Raw genomic sequence first — 20,231 nt, 5'->3', positions numbered from 1 at the left:
GAACACGCGATCATTTGCTACGTGTCTTTTTCAAAACCCGACACGTGTCAACCTGCTTCGCTGGATCTGAGTGTTAATAGAGGCAACCAATTAATAGTTTCCGTTATATTTGACAGCCTGGCCATGTCACCAATCACGTTCCACTGTTAATTCCTTTTTCTTTTTTCTTTTTTTCTCCCCGTTTATTACCGGCTACCTGTTATAGCCAGTTACGCATCCCCCCTCTACGTTCCATTATAAGGCAGAGAAATTGGACGTGGAAGTGAACCACTTGGCTTAGAATTTCACTTCAGAGCTCTCAAATTACAGCCATGCCGATCCGTAACATTGCCATTGGAAGGCCCGAGGAGGCTACCCGACCCGATGCTTTGAAGGCCGGGTTGGCTGAATTCATTTCTACGTTGATTTTTGTTTTTGCCGGCCAGGGTTCCGGTATAGCCTTTGGTAAGCTTACTGACGGTGGTGCTGCCACCCCCGCCGGCCTTATCTCCGCTTCCATCGCCCATGCCTTCGCTCTTTTTGTCGCTGTCTCCGTCGGCGCCAACATCTCCGGCGGCCACGTCAACCCTGCTGTTACCTTTGGCGCCTTCGTTGGTGGCAACATCACCCTCCTACGTGGCATCATTTACTGGATCGCCCAGCTCCTCGGATCCGTCGTCGCTTGCTTGCTCCTTAAGTTCGTCACCGGCTTGGTGAGTTACCCCTACTTTTATTTTAATTATTTTGAGAATTGTTAAGTAGTCTCACATTCACTAATTTAGGAATGATCATAAATTATGGAAGAACTAAAAGTAAAATCACGGAAGCATATACTCAAAGTTGATATTATTATATTACTGTGGAAATCTGTAATTTGTAACTTGTTATCAGAGTCATGTCTTTCACTTAAATTATATAATCCTTAAATGTTCAACAAATAAGTTGTGAGCCTCGAACGTGCAGTCAAAAGTGATTCAAGTGTCGAACAAATAGTGTACTTTGTTCGAGGATTACCGAAAAAGGAGTTGAGTCTTGATTAAAAGGAGACACACATTGACTAATTTAAGGAATGATCATGATATATCTATATGGGTACCAGACCTTTTAGGAAGGTCAAAGGTATGGGAGTTTATGCTCAAGGTAGACAATATCATATCTAACGGTTGTTTTGTTTTGTGCATTGCAGCCTACGGGCAGCTTTGCTCTGTCTGCTGGAGTTGGGGAAGTAAACGCCTTCGTTTTTGAGATAGTGATGACATTTGGATTGGTGTACACGGTGTACGCGACCGCAGTGGATCCCAAGAAGGGCAGTTTGGGAACAATTGCACCGATCGCCATCGGTTTCATCGTCGGAGCCAACATTTTGGCCGGTGGAGCCTTCACCGGAGCGTCGATGAACCCTGCCGTAGCATTCGGACCGTCGGTGGTGAGCTGGTCATGGGACAACCACTGGGTCTACTGGGCCGGGCCTCTGGTCGGAGGTGGACTTGCTGGGCTCATCTACGAGTTCATCTTCATTTCCAACACCCACGAGCAGTTGCCAGTCACCGAGTACTGAACAACCACCACCACCACCACCACCTCCCGCAGCGGCGACTACTTTTAATTTGGTGTATTTGGTTTGTTTGTCTTTTCATGTATCGGACGGATGGCTCGTGTCTTATTTGTGACCGTTGATCTTTTCACCATTTGATCATCATCGTGGTAGTCGTCGAGTGCCCTGGGCCTACGATGAAAATCAGGGCTAGGTTGTAATTTATGTACTCTGCTCCTGTCTGCACGTGAATTTTCAGTCTTTTTCTTCCTTGTCCATCTCAATAATTATCTCAATTTATTTTCCACACCCTTTTCTGAATAATGCAGTAGGCCCCACCACATCCGGAATCGCCATAATAATCCCAAATTTTATTTTTATTTTTACATAATTAATATTTAAATGACGTGGAATTTGATTGTTTAATTTTTAATAAAATTGATAAATTGTGAAGGTTTGAAAATGAAGTTTTAATTTTCTAATATTAATTGAAATAATTAATTTAGAATCTTAATGAATAATAATAATTTATTATTATTCGCATAAAGTGGCACGTCTTTTAAAATTTGATCCAACCAATACTTATAGAGTTTTATAAGTAGAGGGTGAACGAGAGTCTAATAAATAAATTTTAGGGTTAAATAAACGTGTGGGAGAATAACTATAACGTACGAGTGAACAAATCCAGACAGAAAGTCAGTTATAGATATCTACTATTTTAATATTTATAATGTTCATTATAAAAATAGTCTATTATTCCTATATTTTAAAGAGGGTCGGGTTGAAACTTTGTTAAAATACTCTTAGTTTATGAAAATTAGAGTCGAAAGCGTTTTTCTAATCTTTTTTATCATCGAACTAATTGAATTGCATATTTTTTTCCTTCACTCTCCGATTAATAGGTCTGCGAAAAGTCAGATCGTTATAATTACTAAATTTATGAATATTACCGAGACAAATATTAAATTAGGAATTAATTTTTAAAATTTACACACAAATTGTGTTATTTATTATTCTCCCACAAATAAAAAACAAAATAATTTAAATATATATTTTTGGGCCTAAGATTTTTTTTTTTTTTTTTTCATCCCTTTTAAAAAGGTAAAGGCAAAATGGCATCAAAACACGTGGCAAGTGAATTTTGCTCCTTACACGTAGATTGGACGCAATTCTCAATCTTTTGTTTAATTGCCTTTTAGTCCCCCGATTTTATTCAATTTACAAAAACGGACAAATAAATTCGAACTAAACGGCCGCAATACTCTCCTTTTTCTTATTCACTTTTTACTTTGGATAACGTTACTTTCTATTTTTATCGTAACATATTTTTTTTGTTCGAATTTTAGGTATCTATACCTATCTAAAGAAGATTTTAGGAATATAACTTTATTTATATATATATATATATACACGGGTACATGTTAAATTAATACTAAAATCTCATAAAATTTAAATATTAAATATTTATAAGTTATAATGCATCATGTTAAATATTTTTAATCTATATAAAAGTAGAGTATGATTCAGTTTGGTTTGCGGCTTAGTTGGATTGACTTTGACCAAAGAATGCCAACTCGAACTTAATTTTAAGTTTTTCAAAAATTCAACTAACCTAATTTAAAAAATATATATACATAACCCATTTTTTAAAATTGGGTAGTTTGAAATGGTTAGTTATCGAGTTATATAAACACGTTTAACCTAAACACTTTACTCAAATAACGTGTAAAATAAAACGAGCACATTAAAATCACAATATTATAAATTAAACATGAAATTGGTCGTTTTGATAAATTTGATATTGGATCTAAGAAATTTTATTATCTAATACATTTTCATACGACGTATCGAACCGATATCGTATCATGATCTTATCCAAAAAAAAATAAAAAAAAAATAAAAGTTTGTTGGAATGAAAGGGACTTATCATAAAGTATGGAATAATTATATAGAACTTTTTAAGAACAGATATTTTTTATTTAAAAAAAAAAAACCAAAATTTAAATGGATCGGACCGGATTCTCAATATCCAAATCCAAATTGAGTTTGATACTTATCCATAGTCGCTCTTCTTCACTCTATAAATTGATGGCTGCCATTGTTGCTCCGTCTTATTATATTACTCTATCTTTCTCTCTTTGGTTGAGGACCTTCCTGCAACGAAACACTGTTGTTTTGCTCTTAATCTCTCCGCTCGATTTATAGTTTCTGGTGAGTGAACGTGATGAGGAAGGAAATGACCAAAATGTCCCCATTTATTTTCTTTTTATGATCAAATATTGTTTAATTTTTTTTAAAAAAAAGTTTTTTGAGGTTTTTAAAAAAAGAAAAGAAAAGATGAGTGTTATTTATTTATTTATTTATTGTTTTAATAATTCACATTTTTTTTAAAATTTTAATATTAAAATCAAGTCCTTTAGAACTTGAAACATTAATTTTGAAAATAATAATTAATATTTTATCTCAACTGAATATGAAAAATGACGGAAATTTTGTTTAATAAATAAATAAGTGGATTAGATGCGAACGACGCCGTTTAGGTTTAGTAAAAGGAATATAGTTATGAAGAAGGCGAATACTCTGGCGTGTCGCCTCGTCATTGATTTGCGTACAAGAAAGCACGGCGGCGGGCAGAGCTTTCCAAAGAATCGGTGGTATTTTAGGAATTTCACGTCCATCTTCTCTGATATTTTCTGGGAACTCAAAAACTGAGATTCCGGCGAGATCCCTCTCCGAAACCACCGCCTCCCCTATGAAGTTCGCTACATAGAAACGAAAAGAGAAATGGAATAGAAGAACGATGCATAGGATTTAGATTCTATTACAGTTTGATAATTTTCTCTGTCGGAACTTTTGGTCTGTTTTTTTTTTTTCTTTTTCCTTATCGTTTTTCGTTGAGTTCTTGAGTTTCTCGTTCCTCCTTGTGTTTAATTTTATCGATTTTCAGGAGTTTTTTTCTTGATATGATCGTGGAGAGCGGAATGGAGGCTTGGATTTCCACTAATGGCGAGAAGTCTTTGATCGATCTCGGATATGGCAGCTTCGGGTAGTTTATCTTTCTTAATCTGCGTCTAAATTAATGTCGATCTGGTTTTTGGAGTTTTTAGTGGCTATGATGTTGGATATTTCTAATTTTTTTTATTTTCCTGTGGAAATGATTCGAAGGTGCTCCCATTATAGAAGGAGGTGTAAGATCAGAGCACCTTGTTGCAATGAAATATTTGATTGCAGGCATTGTCACAATGAAGCTAAGGTTTGCTTCTTCTTCTTCTTCTTTTCCATAAAATTGAGTAAGACGATGGATTGATGAAGTTTCCTGTTGATGATCTTTATGCAGAATTCATTAGACGTGGATCCTCGCTTGCGCCACGACATTCCTCGCCATGATATAGAAAAAGTAAGATTCCTTTTGGTTTTCTTTGTAGCTACATTCTCTGAATTGTTACCATTTGTAAATCAACCATCAATCTAGCTACTAATTTCACTTATTCATGGCTTTTTCTTCTCTGAATTTGTGCTTTCTCTTGCCTTCTTAATTATTAAGATTTGTTTTCTGATTCAGTTTAGTTTTAAGTTTACTTTGGATTGAATCTTATGAACACGAGATTACGGAACAAAGAAGTAGAGATTAATTAAAAAGACCTTTAAACTTTCTTCAATATGAATTAGAATTCATGAATTCTTCGTTTGAATCTCTCTGTAGGTCATCTGTTCCTTGTGTGACACCGAACAAGACGTAAGTTCTTTCCTTCAACACCTTCATCGAAAAATATGGGAAAGAGAACTAAATGTCTCTTGTTATTTCTTTTAGGTGCAACAACATTGTATTCAATGTGGAGTTTGTATGGGGAAGTACTTTTGTTCAAAGTGCAAGTTCTTCGACGACGATGTAGGCTTCTATCGACATGTTCATATCGATATTATAAGCCTTGTTCTTAAACTTTTTGTTAACTCAAACCCTTTTTTTGTTTTGCTAGGTTTCAAAGAAGCAGTATCACTGCAATGAATGTGGTATTTGCAGGTCCAAACCATTTCCTTCAACTTTCTCTGTATATTTCTGTAGTAATGTTTCTTCCTCCACAGCTTTCACTGTATATTAGATGCATTTTCAGTACATAATAATGTTTTTTGATTCGTTACACAGAGTAGGAGGCGAGGAGAACTTTTTCCACTGCAAAAAGTGTGGTAAGATTTTGTGACCATTTTAAATGATTCGACTGCTTGGAGTTCTCTACTTTTCCAGCCATTGAATTGTGAGATTCCTTCATCTTTTAGGTTGTTGCTATTCAAAACTGATGGAGAACTCCCATAGTTGTGTGGAAAAAGCAATGCATCATAACTGTCCTGTTTGCTTTGAGGTGAGTTTCAAAGCATTGAATTGTGACGTTGTTCAACTAGTTGAGTCACGTATGTTTGACAAAAAGGTCAAAGATTTGAATCTCCCACCCTACATGTCGTTTGACTCAAAATAACGTAATCGACCAATTGCTGCAGTTTCTTTTCGACACAATAAGTGACATTTCCGTTTTGCCATGCGGACACACGATTCATCTAGAATGTGTGAAGGAGATGGAGCAACGCTTACAGTAAGTTCAGCTCCCTCGTTACAGAATATGCCTTTTGTTTCTCTACCAAAACCATGGTTTATATCTTTACTGGTTGGGATAAATCTGCAGATACACATGCCCTGTTTGCTCGAAATCCTATTGCGATATGTCGAGCGTGTGGGAGAAACTGGATCACGAGGTATGGAGCTTCAACCAACCAAATGTGCAAGTAACGAAAATGAACATTCACATTCACATTATCTCAACACATTTGACTTAAATTTCAGGTTGCGTCGACGCCGATTCCTCAAATGTACCAACATAAGATGGTTAGTAGTGGCTGGAAAACAATGTTTGGCTTCTCAAAACGAGACCGCTGATTAATTTGATGAACTGAAAAGATTGCTTTCTTTACTTTTTTGGTCAGGTATGGATCCTGTGCAATGACTGTAGCGAGATATCAGAGGTTAATTATCACATTGTAGCACACAAGTGCGTCAAATGCAAGTCCTATAATACAAGGCTAACACAAGGAGGGCCCTCTTCATGCTCTCCAAGGATTGCTCAAATTGTGAGATGATCTGATAATGATATGACTAACTTCCAGACAAAAAATTGGTTTAAGGGGTACTTATCTCTATCATTATTTCTAGCATCTAACTTATTATAGGCCATTCATTTAACTCTTAAGCTGGTGGTTTCTTTCTTTGCAATTCCACCAATTATTGTGGAAATATGTTGTATTGTATTGGAGCTTATTATATTAATGTATGGTATTGAATAAGTTTTTTTTAGTTGTCTTGGAGTACGAATTTAAATTTTGAATCTTTTGGTCAGAAGTATATATCAATTGAGTTACAATCATGTTCGTTCGTTGTAAAATATAAGATGCAAAAAAATGGAAAGAATTACAATTAGTTATGTAACAAGTCACTACAAAAACTAGCAGGAAATTTTGAATAAAATGTATATTAAATTACAAATTTAGTTTCGGAGGTTTGCATTGAAAATTTTTGTGATAGGTTTGAAATCTTTCAAAGTGTAATTGATCTATCAGATATATTTTTATTTAGAATATTAAAATAGAATAGTTACCCTCTTATTAATTTATTAAACAGGCTACAATGACTAACAATTTAGTTTCTATAATTTAGGTGTATAACAATTTCATCATATTAATTATTTATTACTATTATGATTATTATGACCATCCTCTCTTCGAGATCAAACACAACGAGAGTAATAGATTTGAGTAAGAGTATATGTCAATCATCATTGAACTATACTCACTTTGACGACGATTCTCATTATTTAATAATTTAAGCTTTGTGGCACATAAACATAGAGTCCTTAATTAGTTTATTTATCTACTTAGATAAGAGTCTCATTAAATTTTAATCATAATCTTTTCAATACGGACTAAATTGGGACCCTATGAAAGTTAAGATACCAAAATTGAATTTTAATCGCCTTAACATCAGAAAAAAGAATCTCAGACTTTATAAATGCACACACTTTGGCGCAAGATGATCATATTATAAGTTCAAATATGTATATATAATAATAAAAATGGGTATCTTCTTTTTAACTCCAAGCTCCAAAGTGATACATTCACTTGGCAGAAACAAACCCCGGGTTCGGTAAATTAATGCCCAAGTTCATCAGAAGTGGATACATATACAATACAACTAAAAATTCCACGTATTTATGAAATCACATTTTGTTTATCATTATCAAATGATATCATAAGCGAAATTAGATTGTTCATCCTCATACCTAGGTAGCAAAGGTATACAGGCGGCCATTTGATTGAGTTATTCAAAACCATGCTGACCTGTGATGGTTTCTGAATCCTAAATCCCCTCCTTGCAAGGCACGTTGTTGCAGCGACAAACGGGTCGGCCAGACGCTTCCCAGCCATTGAAGCCACGTTCAAGAACACAGATGCTTTTTATTCCAGCATCCTCCTTAATTTCCTCGAGATAGTTGGCAAGCTTCCTTGCGCAAGATGGGCCACGAACCTACAAAACCATTGGGAAAATAAGATTTGTGACAATGCTTAGTTTCTAAAAGTAGAAGCTCAACATAAACAGAAGGGATCTTGAAAAAATGAGAATATGAGCTTTTCCTTGATATCTCGTCGATGTTCATATGGAAACGTCCGGTGAATGATAATTCACGAGCAAAATTAACCAATTTTTTTTCTACGAATAAACTTCATTCAAATGCAACTGTCCGCACTTGGACAGGAAAAGAAAAAGGGGAACTAATAAGGGGGAGAGAGTCAGTGGAAGAAGAACTAAGTTGACATTAGAGAAGGGGGAGAAACTTAAAGTTCCATAATTTCTATGGATTTGGCGTTTTATGCACGAGCAAAATGCTCTTTGGAGGAAATTTATTGTTGCTAAATAGTATGCATCTAAAGATGTGTTTGTCTTGGTGTTTCGTTTGTTCGACCACTGTTCTTGTTTCTAATCGAGCTCAAAGATGTCTGGATAAGGGACTTTCTTTCAACTTCTTTCTGATATGATTCATGGTTGAGCTGTGGAATTATTTATACGACTTTTCCTTGACTTTACCGTTTAACTACTCATCCTCATTGTTCAGTTGCTTAGTTGCTGAAGCTTGGATTGATTCTCAGGTAGCTTGGAGTTTGCAACTTCGGTGTGATTAAATGATTTAGAGGTTGTTGAATGAGCCCGTCTTTCTTATTGACTCTCCCTGATAAAGATCCAGAGTCACAATGAATTAGAGCTTCTTTGGGGTGAAAGGGATGGAAGATTCGGGACTCCTTTATCTTTGATAACTTTTTGGAATTAACCCTCTTTCATGCTTTGCATTGGTGTAAAATGTAAACACCCTTCTTCGAATTATAGCTTATCGTCTTTGATTTCCAAATGGACATTCCTTTTGTAATGCACCTACAGGTGTTGGAGGTTACACTCCTTTTTACCTCATTTATTAATGAAAATGTTTCCCTTCTTAAAAAAAGTCACGAGGACTTGTGTCTAAAGTGGACACTATTATTATATCATTGTCTAGATATGTGGAGATATGTGGAGGTCCCATTGTCCCTAGCCAGTCATACCAGAGTCATACCAGAGTCATGCCCCTAATTTAGCCGTGTGGTGCTGAAAAGAAAAGTTGTAAGCCTTGAAGTCATAGTCATGGTGGAGGCCCTTGGTTGAGCTCTTATCAAAGCCAACTTCTTTTCTTCGGAGCACACCACCACAGATCACGTTGTGGGTATGACACCACTACTTCTCACACTCGTACCAATCTCTCCCTTTTAACCACACTTCTTCGACATTTGAGGACTCATCCATAATTCTACACAACTATGTCTCTCTAAAACTCATCACTTCTCTATTCCACACCCGATGATTTTACAAACACACCTAAGTCAAGGCTAAACTTGAATACCGCTTATTAGGACAACACCTCTCAAGGCTAAACTTCAATACCACTGGTTAGGACAACAAAACCTCTACGTATTGCTACAGTAGTATGATATTGTCCACTTTGGACAAAAACCCTCGTTGTTTTGCTTTTGGTTCCACCCAAAAGGCCTCACACTAATAGAGATAATGAAGATATTGTCTCTCACTCATATATCCATGATCTTCCTCTTATTTAATCAATGTAGAACTTTAGTCGCATTCCAAACACTTTGAATGAATGGAATGATAGTAAGAACATTAACAATATGCAAAGCTCTATATAGATTGAAAAGGCAATTGGAAGAAAGAAAATTGCCTCAAAATATTTCTTGAAAGGCCCTAACAAAATAGGTAGATTTTTCCCTTAATTTAGTCAATGTAGAGATAATGAAGATATTGCCTCTCACTCATATATCCATGATCTTCCTCTTATTTAGTCAATGTAGGAATTTAGTCGCATTCCGAACACTTTGAATGAATGGAATGATAGTAAGAGCATTAACAATATGCAAAGCTCTATCTAGATTGAAAAGGCAACTGGAAGACAGAAAATTGCCTCAAAATATTTCTTGAAAGGCCCTAACAAAATAATGTAGATTTTTGCCCTTAATTTCACTAGTGAAACTGAAGTTCCAAAGGAATTTGTCAATAGAAAGCAGATTCAAATATAATAGGCGTGGAGGAATAGGAATCCAAGAACCTAGATTTATGCAGCAAGACACTATGAAAATGGAGGGACGACTTGTTAGCTATAACATAATACACAATTACTACAACTTTCGACAGCGTTTCATAATTTTGAAGAGAATTCTCAGCCAGAACTTGGTTTGTCCGATTGTACTAGTCCAAGTATAGCGCCCATGGTATGTTTTTGTTCAATAAATGGTCATACTACCAAAAGGCTAGATTTTCAAGAATGAGAATACATAGAATATAAACTTAGGCATATGTTATAACTGTTCATGACATTTCATTTGCACAATAAGAATCCACTCAAGTAAGCACTTAACTTGAACATATATAGTAGCAAACCAAACTGTTGGTGAACATTAGAGAAGTATAGCAAAATACTTGTAGCAGAGAAAAAAAAAATACTTCAACCAAAACATTTTGTGTTAGCTATACAGAAAGGATACCACTGTTAACATACTCAATTGTTCTAACCTCCAGGTTGAAGTCCCAGAACCAAAACATTTTATTCTCTCTTCTATTGGGTTTAACTGTTCAACAGTCCAACAATGGTCCAAATTCTGTCATCTTAACCTGGTCGAGATGTCGTCTTTACCATGGGCTTCTACGCTTCCATATCTCCTCATATTTGTAACCCATCCCCTTAGTTCGCTCCCGTACTTATTTGTTTTAACAACACCCGTGAATACTGAATTATTTTACTCCATAACTTGTTTAGGTCGTCTACTGATCTCCGTAGCCATTTTTCTAACAAACCAAAGTTTCTCTTGCTCATACTACCAACCCCAGACATCTCCCTTCCTAATAGAAACTATAAATCAAAAACGAAACAAAAATAACTAGTCTGTTCGAAAGATCATTGCCATGTTTGTTTAATTATTCATGTATTACAATAAATAGAAGGTTTCAGTTCGATTGTGGACAGAAAACTGCAGGAACATGTTAACGCAGCTCCGATTCCATTTTAAAAAATAATACAACTATGAAGCTTAGTAGAAAAACAGATGAATGACAGCGCTCATACAGTTTTGAACCCCAAATCCTTCTCTGATTACACACATGAGAAGTGAAGATATAAATCACATATCTAAATATACAAAACTCTAATTCATTGAGGCAAACAGAGAGATAACTGAAATCAATACAAATCCGATTAATCCAAATGTGAACTCAAGGACTGCTAAAACTTAAACAGCCAAAGAAATCGATCGAGCAAATGATGGTGAAATTTGAGACGACAACAAAAAAAATTAATAGAACAAGTAAAAAGAGGAAAGATGATGATATTTCAAAGATGATTGACAGAATGAACATGAACGCTAGCGAAAACCTGGCTAAGAGCGCAGTGAAAAACAAGCATGTCTTTTCCTTTCACTTCTTGAACAAGCTTCGAGATCTTATCAGAGAACGTGTCACTAGCGTAGTGCAGAGATCCGGCAATATGGCCATCGTAACTCCTCTCGTCATCCCTGCGAGATCATATAACAAATTTTCACATAAGATGAACAAAAATAGCGTCATGGAAAGAATCCGAAGACGAATTTCCGCCGGCGATTGTACCTAACGTCGATGATGGCAACATTTGGCATGCGCCTGAAGGATAGGAGCTGAGTTCCAGTGATGTATGAAATGCTTCGAGCCATATTCAGCTTCAATCTCTTCTTCTTCTTCGTCTTGCTCCAGCCGACGAAGGAACGATCAGATAATTTCAACCCTTTCAATCGGATTCGCAGTTTTGATGGATGCAAGGAATCTATAGAACCCTTTTTAATAATTAAAATAAAAAAAAAAAAAAAATCTCCGAATTTCAAACCCAAAAATTATTTACGCATTTAAACCTTAAAATATAAATAAATTATAATTATAAATTTAGCCTTAAAATTTTTAAATCAAATTATAATTTAAAGAACTAGTCAAAATGTATAATTAAATCAATAAAAATTAAACATAATAAATATCAAATAAAAAAAATAAAAAAATAAAAATAAAAATAAGAGATCTAATATTTAATAAAACAATTAAATCTATGTTAATGGATCTAATTTTATATTTAATAAAATCTTAGATTTTCACTTTAATTTTATATTAGAGAAGTAATTTAACCTAAAAAAAAATTAGGGAGTAATTTATTGGCGTGTATAAAATAGGGAACCCCGCCTCCCTCAGACGCCACAGTCATCGATTGAAGCATAGAGGAAGGAAGAAAGCGCAGAATCCGAGTTGTATATGTGCGATCTGGCCGTCGTTCTCCATGGCAGAACTTTGCACTCTTTATTTCGTGTTGCCTCAAGTGGAGCCTTATGATGCTGTACATCTGCCCGATGATCTTGACGACGGCGAGGAGATTCTTGATGGCGCGATCCCTAGGCGAGAAGTTAAAGCCAAATTAACGCCAATGTATTTGCGTTACGGTTACCTAATGGCTGAAAATCTGCCTCCGAACGCTCTTTCTGAGAAGCAGGTTCTTGATCGTTTGCCTGAAGTCGTCGGGGGCGAAGAGGACGAGAACGGAGATTGTGTTTTTGAAATAAATTTTTCTCAAGATAGCTGTAATTATGTCGTACAATTATTTTTTAGTCCGAAGGAGGAATCTGACGACGACGATGAAGATTCACATTACGAAGAAGAGGCTTGCGACGATTCCGATAGCGATGATATGGAAGAGATTGGGGAAGATTACGATAGCGATGACATAGAAGAAATTGATGAAGACTACGGTAGTGATGATATGGAAGAAATTGATGAAGATTACGGGAGCGACGGTGAACAGAAAGGCGACGAAGAAATTACTGGAAATCGCGTTTTTGAATTGTATTTTCCGCAAGGAGATAGCAATTATGTTGTCCGATTAGTTTTTGTGATTGAAGAAGGAACGAGGTTTCTTGATGAAGGAGAGGAGTTTCTTTTCGTCGGACTGCAGCGATTAGCCGGAATTTCATACGACATTGAAGAATCGGAAGATGAAGTTCCAGTAATTGACAATAAATCTTCCTCTGCTCTGTCGGAAGTTGTATCGGAGATTTCACGGAGACTGATGGAATCCAAAGTTGGAGAACCTGATAATATTAGAACAGTAGAATATGCAGAAAAGCAGAGTAGATTCAACAATGAACTTTGTACATTCATCGATCCTCAGATGATATTAGAACGACCTAACTATCTAACAGTGCGTGATCATCTGCAGCTTCACTCTTCCGCCTGAACTACCGCTATAATTTGCTCTCTAGGTTTGCATTTTTCATCCTTGTCATCGATCAACTATGAACATTTCTCTTGAATAATTTGATGGCGTTCATCTTCATCATCATCTTCTTCTTTTCAATCAAATTCAAAAAAAGAAAAAAAAAAAAAGAAAGAATCAATTTGATTAGATTTTTTTTAATATTTTGACGATCATAGATTAGTTGGGATGGATCTTTAAAGGCAAGTGTGCTGCAATTAGATTTTAATTTTTTTTTATATGAAAAATAAATTGAACTTTTTAAATTACGATCGACAAAATAAATATTTAAAGTGGAAAATTGTTATTTACCATAAATAGTATTTTTATAGTCCAACAACTATAGGAAAGTCAATTAAAAAAAATCATACCTAATAGTGTCAATAATAATAATAATATTAATAAAAGTCAACTTCCTTTCAAGAATTGCTTTTGGTTGACTATCAAATCTTGACTTCCTATTTAATCTTTAAATTTTCTCCACAAAAAACCATATAGTTTTCCAACTATTTTAAAACATACTTTTCTTAATTTTTATATTTATAATGATATTTAAAAAGTTAAATAAATTGAATATTCAATTTACATTAATTAAATTTATAATGTAGTCTTGGCAATTTTTAGATTCCTTAAAAATTTGGTGGGGCAAAAGGTAATTTCCACCTATAGAATCAATAAATGCCATTTGGATAAATATCCGTATCAATTATTATAAATTTGGAATTGATCGTACTTATTTATTCCTATCCGATGGTTCAGATTTTATTTCAAATAATAATTTCAAAATTGGACTTTATATTATACATTCCAAAATAATGGCATAAAATGAACCCAATAAATATGAGACATCTTTGATTACAATCAACATGAATATGTGACATTTTCTTAGCAAAATGACATCACTACCCTTTAAAGGTTCAAGCTACAAATCTTATTTACTTATAAATCTTTTTATGGCAAATTTAATTCTTATATCTTATATTTTTTATCCCAACTAATTAAATTCTTATATCTTATATTTTTTATTCCAACTAATTAATATTATTTATCTTAAAGAATATTGTATCACAAAAGACGTTTTTCGCACAACTTTACACCTTAGCTCGGCTTAATTAGTCGAAGAACCACTGCTAGATACGGTTCTGCTTCAGTGAATGGATACCCTTCCAAAAATTTAGGTATAAATTATTTTTTATAAAAAATTAAAGCATTTTTGTCCACGTGGACACTTCCTTCGCTTGTTGTCCACGTGTATTATCACAAGCCACAGCCACTCAAGATTTTTGTTCTTCATTTTTTTAAAAATATAAAAAAATAAAATGAAATAAGAAAAAAAAAAGGGTAATTTGAAAAGATTAAAGCATTATCCTAAGTTTGAATGAATTAAATTAAATTATTTTTTATTTAAAATAAAGAGAATATTAATTCAATTTATTTATTTATTTAATGAAGGAAATGAAGAAGAAGAAACAACTGTCTATAAAGGCATTAAATGCAATCATTTCTTTTTATTAATTTTTAAAAATATTTTAATAATTTTATTTTTCTGTTTTTAGCTTTTCGTTCCTTTCTTTAATTATCTTCCACTTCGGCTGTTCGAAATCTCTCTCTCTGGCTATCGGGGGCTCTGTTTCTCTGATCGGATTGATCGCCGGAATCACATCGATCAATCAACTCGCCGGAATTCCGGCGATTCGACTCGGATGACTCGTTACTTGGATCCATTGACGGCCAAGTTTCACAGAGATTGTATCGCGACAGGGTAACGTTTTTTTGTTCGATTCCGTTTCCCCGTGTCTCAATCCCTAATTTCAGATCCATGTTTTCTTTCGTAGATTTCTGACACTTCGAAATAATTGGTGGGAGTAAGATTTTATTCCTCTTGTTTAATCATGACTTAGGGCTATTAATCCGTGCATGTTGATCTTTCGTTTCTTGAATTGGTACCTTATCAATCAGTGGTTCATGCTTCAGCTTTAATTACCGTTCCTTGAATCTACCGAATATTTGGATTAGGGTTTTTTGTTTTGAGGAGTCATGTTTAAGAAAATTATGAAGGGAGGGCATCGGAAGCCCTCCAAGTCCGATGCCACTGATCCTTCAGCTTACTCGTTTGGACCGCCGGGGAATTGTAATTCAGGGTCTGTTTCGACGACGAACGTGGTGGTGAATCATGCTTCTCGGCCTGGACCTGCCGCATCGGGCCCTAATTCAAACTGTGCTACGGGGGTTGTCACGTTGGCGCCTCCTACTGGCAGTATAGAACCTCTCCCGTTGTTCCGTGATGTACCTGCTTCAGAAAGGCAGAATTTATTCATTAGAAAATTGCAGATATGTTGCTATCAGTTTGTTTTTTCGGACACTCTGAAGTCTGCCAGAGAGAAGGAAATTAAGCGGCAGACGCTTCTGGAATTGGTTGATGTGATACAATCAGGGTCGGGGAAAATCACAGAAACTTGCCAGGAAGAAATGATTAGGATGATTTCAGTAAATATTTTTCGGTGCTTGCCTCCAGCTGCGCATGAAAATACAGGCCAGGAAAATGCTGATCCTGAAGAAGATGAACCTTACTTGGAACCGTCATGGCAGCATTTGCAGCTTGTATATGAACTCTTACTGAGATATGTTGTGTCATCTGATACTGATACCAAAATTGCCAAGAGGTATATAGACCACTCATTCGTGTTGAAACTTTTGGATTTGTTCAACTCCGAGGATCCTCGTGAGCGGGAGTATTTGAAGACAATCTTACATCGTATATACGGGAAGTTCATGGTCCATCGGCCATTTATTCGGAAGGCAATCAATAACATTTTTTATCGGTTCATTTACGAGACAGAAAGGCACAGTGGTGTTGGCGAGCTTTTGGAAATCCTTGGGAGTATCATCAATGGATTTGCATTGCCAATGAAAGAGGAGCACAAATTGTTTCTTGTTCGGGCTCTTATTCCTTTGCACAAGCCTAAATCAATTGCAATCTATCACCAACAGCTATCCTACTGCATAACACAGTTTGTCGAAAAAGATTTCAAGCTTGCGGATACTGTTGTAAGGGGCTTGTTGAAATATTGGCCCCTGACCAACTGTCAGAAAGAAGTTCTTTTCTTAGGGGAGCTTGAAGAAGTACTAGAGGCTACACAATCAGCAGAGTTTCAGCGCTGTATGGTTCCTCTTTTTAGACAAATTGCACGTTGCCTGAATAGCTCTCATTTTCAGGTTTGAAGTTACTAAATATTTTCAACTTTCTATTCATAAGCTTGATTTTTTTTTTCATATCTAATAACGTAATATATCCATTACAATTCTATCCCAACGTAGTTATGAATATGTATACTATTAATAACTTGTCGTGCTGACAGTCATTGTTCTTATTTGACTGTTAATTCATGCTCGAGTTCAATTAGTTATTTAGATTTTTTTGCTGTGTCTTGCAAGATTCGATTTTTATTTTGCCTCTATATTTTGATTTTCTTCCCATATTCGGATTTCTTGTGGATTTTTTTGTCTATCTCTTTTTGAATCATAAACACTATTTGTTTGTTTATTGATTTTGATGGGGATGGATTGAATGGACAAAGGGAGGTCTTTCCTCTCTGGGCTTGCTGTCACTTCGTCCTTCCTAATATTACAAGCCAAAAATGGTTAAAGAAATAGAAAGTGACGCCCTCTTCTTGCCATATATTTGTTTATTTTATTTTTTATGTGAGGACAATCTTGGTGTTTTTATCATAGGACCTAATTTAGGCGTTATTGTGTGACACAATAATAATGGTTTGAGGGGCGATGACCAAAATTTAGATAGATATATATTCTTTTGGCACAGTGAGTGGAAACTAAATACTCCACTGGAACGCATGATAGCTGAAGCTAAAAAGCCAAAGGAGCAACAAAATCTGTCTTCAATTAACCTCAGTAGAAGAAAGAATATAATTATAAAATCCTCTGATGTGACTGTGGGAACACCAATAAGAAACAAAAACTAGATTCCTAAGTTTTTTCCAACCCTCTATCAACCCTGTGGAAAGTTCATGCTCTTTTATTCCAATTTAACTTAGTCTCGTGATAAAGTAGCCATTTAAGCATTCAACCAAACGGTATTACAATTCGTCTTGAAAGGGATGGGTACAAAGTAAAGACGTTGTGAAACTTTTTCCTGTAGTTCATGCCCTCCCTCAACCACAAATCTGCAAACGCTAGTGCCAGAGGCTAGTAGAAAAAGGACGTCACACGAATAAGTGATCCATATTTCCTCCCTTAATCTGCACATAATGTCTGAGCGGGGGATAGGTTCCAGTTTAGGTATCTAAATTTAAATGGAAGCCTCCTACGAGTATTCATACCTCATGAGAAGGGGTACACCTATTAAAGGCCATCAGGATCCTTTATAGGATGTATGTCAAAGATGTTTATGTTTAGTTTGTATGGCAATGTCTTCAAAGATGTACATCATAAGTAGACACTTGTCAATTTCAAAACAGTTATTTTAACTATGCATTATCACTATCAATTTAAGCTAATTACGGATATACATCAATTAGAATATTCAATTTATTTGTCTCCCAAAAAAACAACGTTTTAAATGATTGATGACGTTGATTTTAATGTCCTTTAATTAAGTAATTAATCTCCATAAGAGAACTCTTCTCTTCACTTTCATGTCATTTAGGTTTCTTCTTAAGGTTTTAAAATTTGCCTTCTTAATGTGTAAAACAGGCGCCTGGGGTATATCCTTTTTGTACTGATGGGGCTTTTGTCTTCTAGTATACAGGCTTCTAATGCTGTAGATTTAAACTGCAGGACTTATAAACAGTGAGAACTATAAGAACCCTTCTTTTTGGATAAAGAGCCACTAGGAAAGTTCATGAATGTATCTGGATGAGATTGCCATTCCAAAATAATCTGTTGGTGGAAGAGAGATTTTCGTTCGACCAGTCTGTAGATCCGAAGGAATTATTCAAGAAAGTACTGTTCGAGTCTTTCATACCGTGATTTAAACAAAAGTTAGGATTGTTCGGATATCTTGGGGCTTTCTTTTGTGAATAGAAACAACGTCTTTCCGTTTTCTTAGCTAATGTTCTTTGGACAATAAGAGTGTATAGACGATAAGAAACGATGAGATTTTTGTTTTATCAGTGTCCAGAATGGTCGACGATATCCTTTCTGTGTATATCATACGAAGGGCTTGGAAGAAGCTTCTAAAAAGTTTATTAAAAAACAACTCCTTGGTTTCGTTGTTCTAAATGTAGGCATGACACTGGTTTGAAAAAACTTTGTTCTGTATGTTCATTTCAGTGATCAATGTTTTTATTATAATGACGAACTGCTGATACCTTTTGAAGTGTCCTTGGGCATGATGCTGTTGTGTGGATCCACTTAGAGCAGTGTGTTTCAATCGCATTATTTGTTCAGCTGCAAGTTCCTCGGCAGTTCTTACAAGGCCACTACTTGTTGCAGGTTGCTGAACGAGCACTGTTTCTGTGGAACAACGAACACATTGTTGGCTTGATAGCCCAAAACCGGGGTGTGGTATTACCAATAATTTTCGAAGCATTGGAGAAGAATATCCGAAGTCATTGGAACCAGGCAGTTCACGGACTGACCGTAAACGTTCGAAAGATGTTCATGGAAATGGACATCGAGTTGTTTGAAGAATGTCAAAGGCAGTACACGGAGCGGGAGATGAAGGCGAAAGACGTCGAGGAGCAGAGAGAGTTAGCTTGGAAAAGATTGGCAGATGTTGCAGCACAGAGAGGAGGAGACTACATGGTAACAGTTTAAAGTGAGTGAGTGTTGAAAATTGACTGTGATATAGATGGTCCAGATTTGATGACCCTCTCCAATTTTTTTGGAATTCTTTTTCTTTATCCTCTTTTTTTTTCTTTTTTTTTCTTTCTTTTTTTTGGGATCCAAACTCCTGTGAAGGTGGAGTTGAAGGTATCAGAAGAAAGAAACCAGCAAGCAGTAATTGTAATTTAAAAAATGTACGGAATTTGTTTAGTAGTTTTGCTGCAGATTAAGAATGATTTGTGAAATATTATTATGTGCTTTATAAATATATATATATATATAATATATATTTTTTTTTTGCCATCCTCAATCACTTTTTTTTTGGTTAACTTCCTGTTTAATACTCTTTCTTCTGAATTTGTAAAATTATAAGAACCATCTTTGCTGAATGTGTAGTTAAATTTTCTTTCAGTTTTTTTCTTTCATGTTAAGAATTGAGTTCCTTCTGTTATAGTAGGCACAGAAGGAAGCACGATAATCTATGAGTTTTTCATCAATCGTCTCGGTTCGAGGTAACTTTGTCGTTCTATTATTTGACCTTGAAAGGAATAGCCAAACCAACCTAGCTGGCTGGTCAATCTCAAAGATTATATCGGCTGAGAAACCAGAGATGGACGACCATAGTCCCGATTTTATCAGTACCGGAGGTTTTCTTTTTTTTGACGAATAGCCAAATCAAGCCAGTTGGTTGGTCAATCTCCCCGGAGGTTTTCTTTTTTTGACGAATAGCCAAATCAAGCCAGCTGGTTGGTCAATCTCAAAGATTATATCGGCTGACAAATCGGAGACGACGACCATAGTCCCGACTTTATCAGTACCGGAGGTTTATTAATCAATGAACCCTCGAAACTTACTTTCTTTTTTGACGAATAGCCATATCAACCCAGCTGGCTGGTCAATCTCAAAGATTATATCAGCTGGCAAATCGGAGACGGATGACCACAGTCCCGACTTTATCAGAATTAGAAGTTTACTAATCAATAAATCCCTGAAACGTACTTATTTTTCTGACGAATAGCCAAACCAACCCAGTT

At 35.5% G+C, this 20,231-nt stretch overlaps 4 protein-coding genes across 5 annotated transcripts; 3 read left to right on the top strand and 1 right to left on the bottom strand.

Moving 5' to 3' along the window:
- The first annotated feature begins 223 nt into the window (after positions 1–223).
- LOC111463217 (aquaporin TIP1-1-like) lies at positions 224–1,812 on the top strand. The gene is made up of 2 exons (XM_023107078.1): positions 224–692; positions 1,166–1,812. Exons 1-2 carry the CDS (start codon positions 312–314, stop codon positions 1,535–1,537), a joined length of 753 nt encoding a protein of 250 aa, XP_022962846.1. The 5' UTR covers positions 224–311; the 3' UTR covers positions 1,538–1,812.
- Positions 1,813–4,103: 2,291 nt separating this feature from the next.
- LOC111463216 (E3 ubiquitin-protein ligase RZFP34-like) lies at positions 4,104–6,857 on the top strand. The gene is made up of 13 exons (XM_023107077.1): positions 4,104–4,369; positions 4,461–4,559; positions 4,679–4,766; positions 4,851–4,910; positions 5,217–5,249; positions 5,325–5,402; positions 5,491–5,534; positions 5,658–5,698; positions 5,789–5,871; positions 6,008–6,099; positions 6,190–6,259; positions 6,348–6,389; positions 6,488–6,857. The coding sequence occupies exons 2-13, from the start codon at positions 4,477–4,479 to the stop codon at positions 6,638–6,640; spliced, it is 867 nt and encodes a 288-aa protein (XP_022962845.1). The 5' UTR covers positions 4,104–4,369; positions 4,461–4,476; the 3' UTR covers positions 6,641–6,857.
- Positions 6,858–7,598: 741 nt separating this feature from the next.
- LOC111463220 (dual specificity phosphatase Cdc25) lies at positions 7,599–11,974 on the bottom strand. Its single transcript, XM_023107082.1, has 3 exons — positions 11,751–11,974; positions 11,521–11,659; positions 7,599–8,081 (listed from the first exon to the last, which is right to left on the bottom strand). Exons 1-3 carry the CDS (start codon positions 11,831–11,833, stop codon positions 7,914–7,916), a joined length of 390 nt encoding a protein of 129 aa, XP_022962850.1. The 5' UTR covers positions 11,834–11,974; the 3' UTR covers positions 7,599–7,913.
- A 2,990-nt stretch (positions 11,975–14,964) lies between these two features.
- On the top strand, positions 14,965–19,444 carry LOC111463212 (serine/threonine protein phosphatase 2A 57 kDa regulatory subunit B' beta isoform-like). Of its 2 annotated transcripts, none has more exons than XM_023107074.1 (3): positions 14,965–15,172; positions 15,312–16,626; positions 18,865–19,444. In XM_023107074.1, exons 2-3 carry the CDS (start codon positions 15,448–15,450, stop codon positions 19,186–19,188), a joined length of 1,503 nt encoding a protein of 500 aa, XP_022962842.1. In that variant the 5' UTR covers positions 14,965–15,172; positions 15,312–15,447; the 3' UTR covers positions 19,189–19,444. The 2 variants fall into 2 exon arrangements, with proteins under 2 accessions (XP_022962842.1, XP_022962841.1); XM_023107073.1 differs by having other exon boundaries at positions 15,246–16,626.
- Positions 19,445–20,231: the final 787 nt, after the last annotated feature.

Source organism: Cucurbita moschata, unplaced genomic scaffold, assembly GCF_002738365.1.
Source record: "Cucurbita moschata cultivar Rifu unplaced genomic scaffold, Cmos_1.0 Cmo_Scf00028, whole genome shotgun sequence".
In the NCBI taxonomy this organism is placed as follows: Eukaryota; Viridiplantae; Streptophyta; class Magnoliopsida; order Cucurbitales; family Cucurbitaceae; genus Cucurbita; species Cucurbita moschata.
This window is presented reverse-complemented; position numbering and strand designations above follow the sequence as displayed.

Bases quoted from the DNA above. Each gene is read 5' to 3' on its own strand.
- LOC111463217 (XM_023107078.1), top strand. From the start codon at position 312: ATGCCGATCCGTAACATTGCCATTGGAAGGCCCGAGGAGGCTACCCGA. The intron at 693-1,165 runs GTGAGTTACCCC...TGTGCATTGCAG, and splicing joins TTAAGTTCGTCACCGGCTTG to CCTACGGGCAGCTTTGCTCT.
- LOC111463216 (XM_023107077.1), top strand. From the start codon at position 4,477: ATGATCGTGGAGAGCGGAATGGAGGCTTGGATTTCCACTAATGGCGAG. The intron at 5,699-5,788 runs GTAAGATTTTGT...TTCATCTTTTAG, and splicing joins TTTCCACTGCAAAAAGTGTG to GTTGTTGCTATTCAAAACTG. The intron at 5,872-6,007 runs GTGAGTTTCAAA...CAATTGCTGCAG, and splicing joins ACTGTCCTGTTTGCTTTGAG to TTTCTTTTCGACACAATAAG.
- LOC111463220 (XM_023107082.1), bottom strand. From the start codon at position 11,833: ATGGCTCGAAGCATTTCATACATCACTGGAACTCAGCTCCTATCCTTC. The intron at 11,660-11,750 runs GTACAATCGCCG...ATGATCTCGCAG, and splicing joins GTTGCCATCATCGACGTTAG to GGATGACGAGAGGAGTTACG. The intron at 8,082-11,520 runs GTTTTCGCTAGC...ATGGTTTTGTAG, and splicing joins TTCACTGCGCTCTTAGCCAG to GTTCGTGGCCCATCTTGCGC.
- LOC111463212 (XM_023107074.1), top strand. From the start codon at position 15,448: ATGTTTAAGAAAATTATGAAGGGAGGGCATCGGAAGCCCTCCAAGTCC. The intron at 16,627-18,864 runs GTTTGAAGTTAC...TACTTGTTGCAG, and splicing joins TGAATAGCTCTCATTTTCAG to GTTGCTGAACGAGCACTGTT.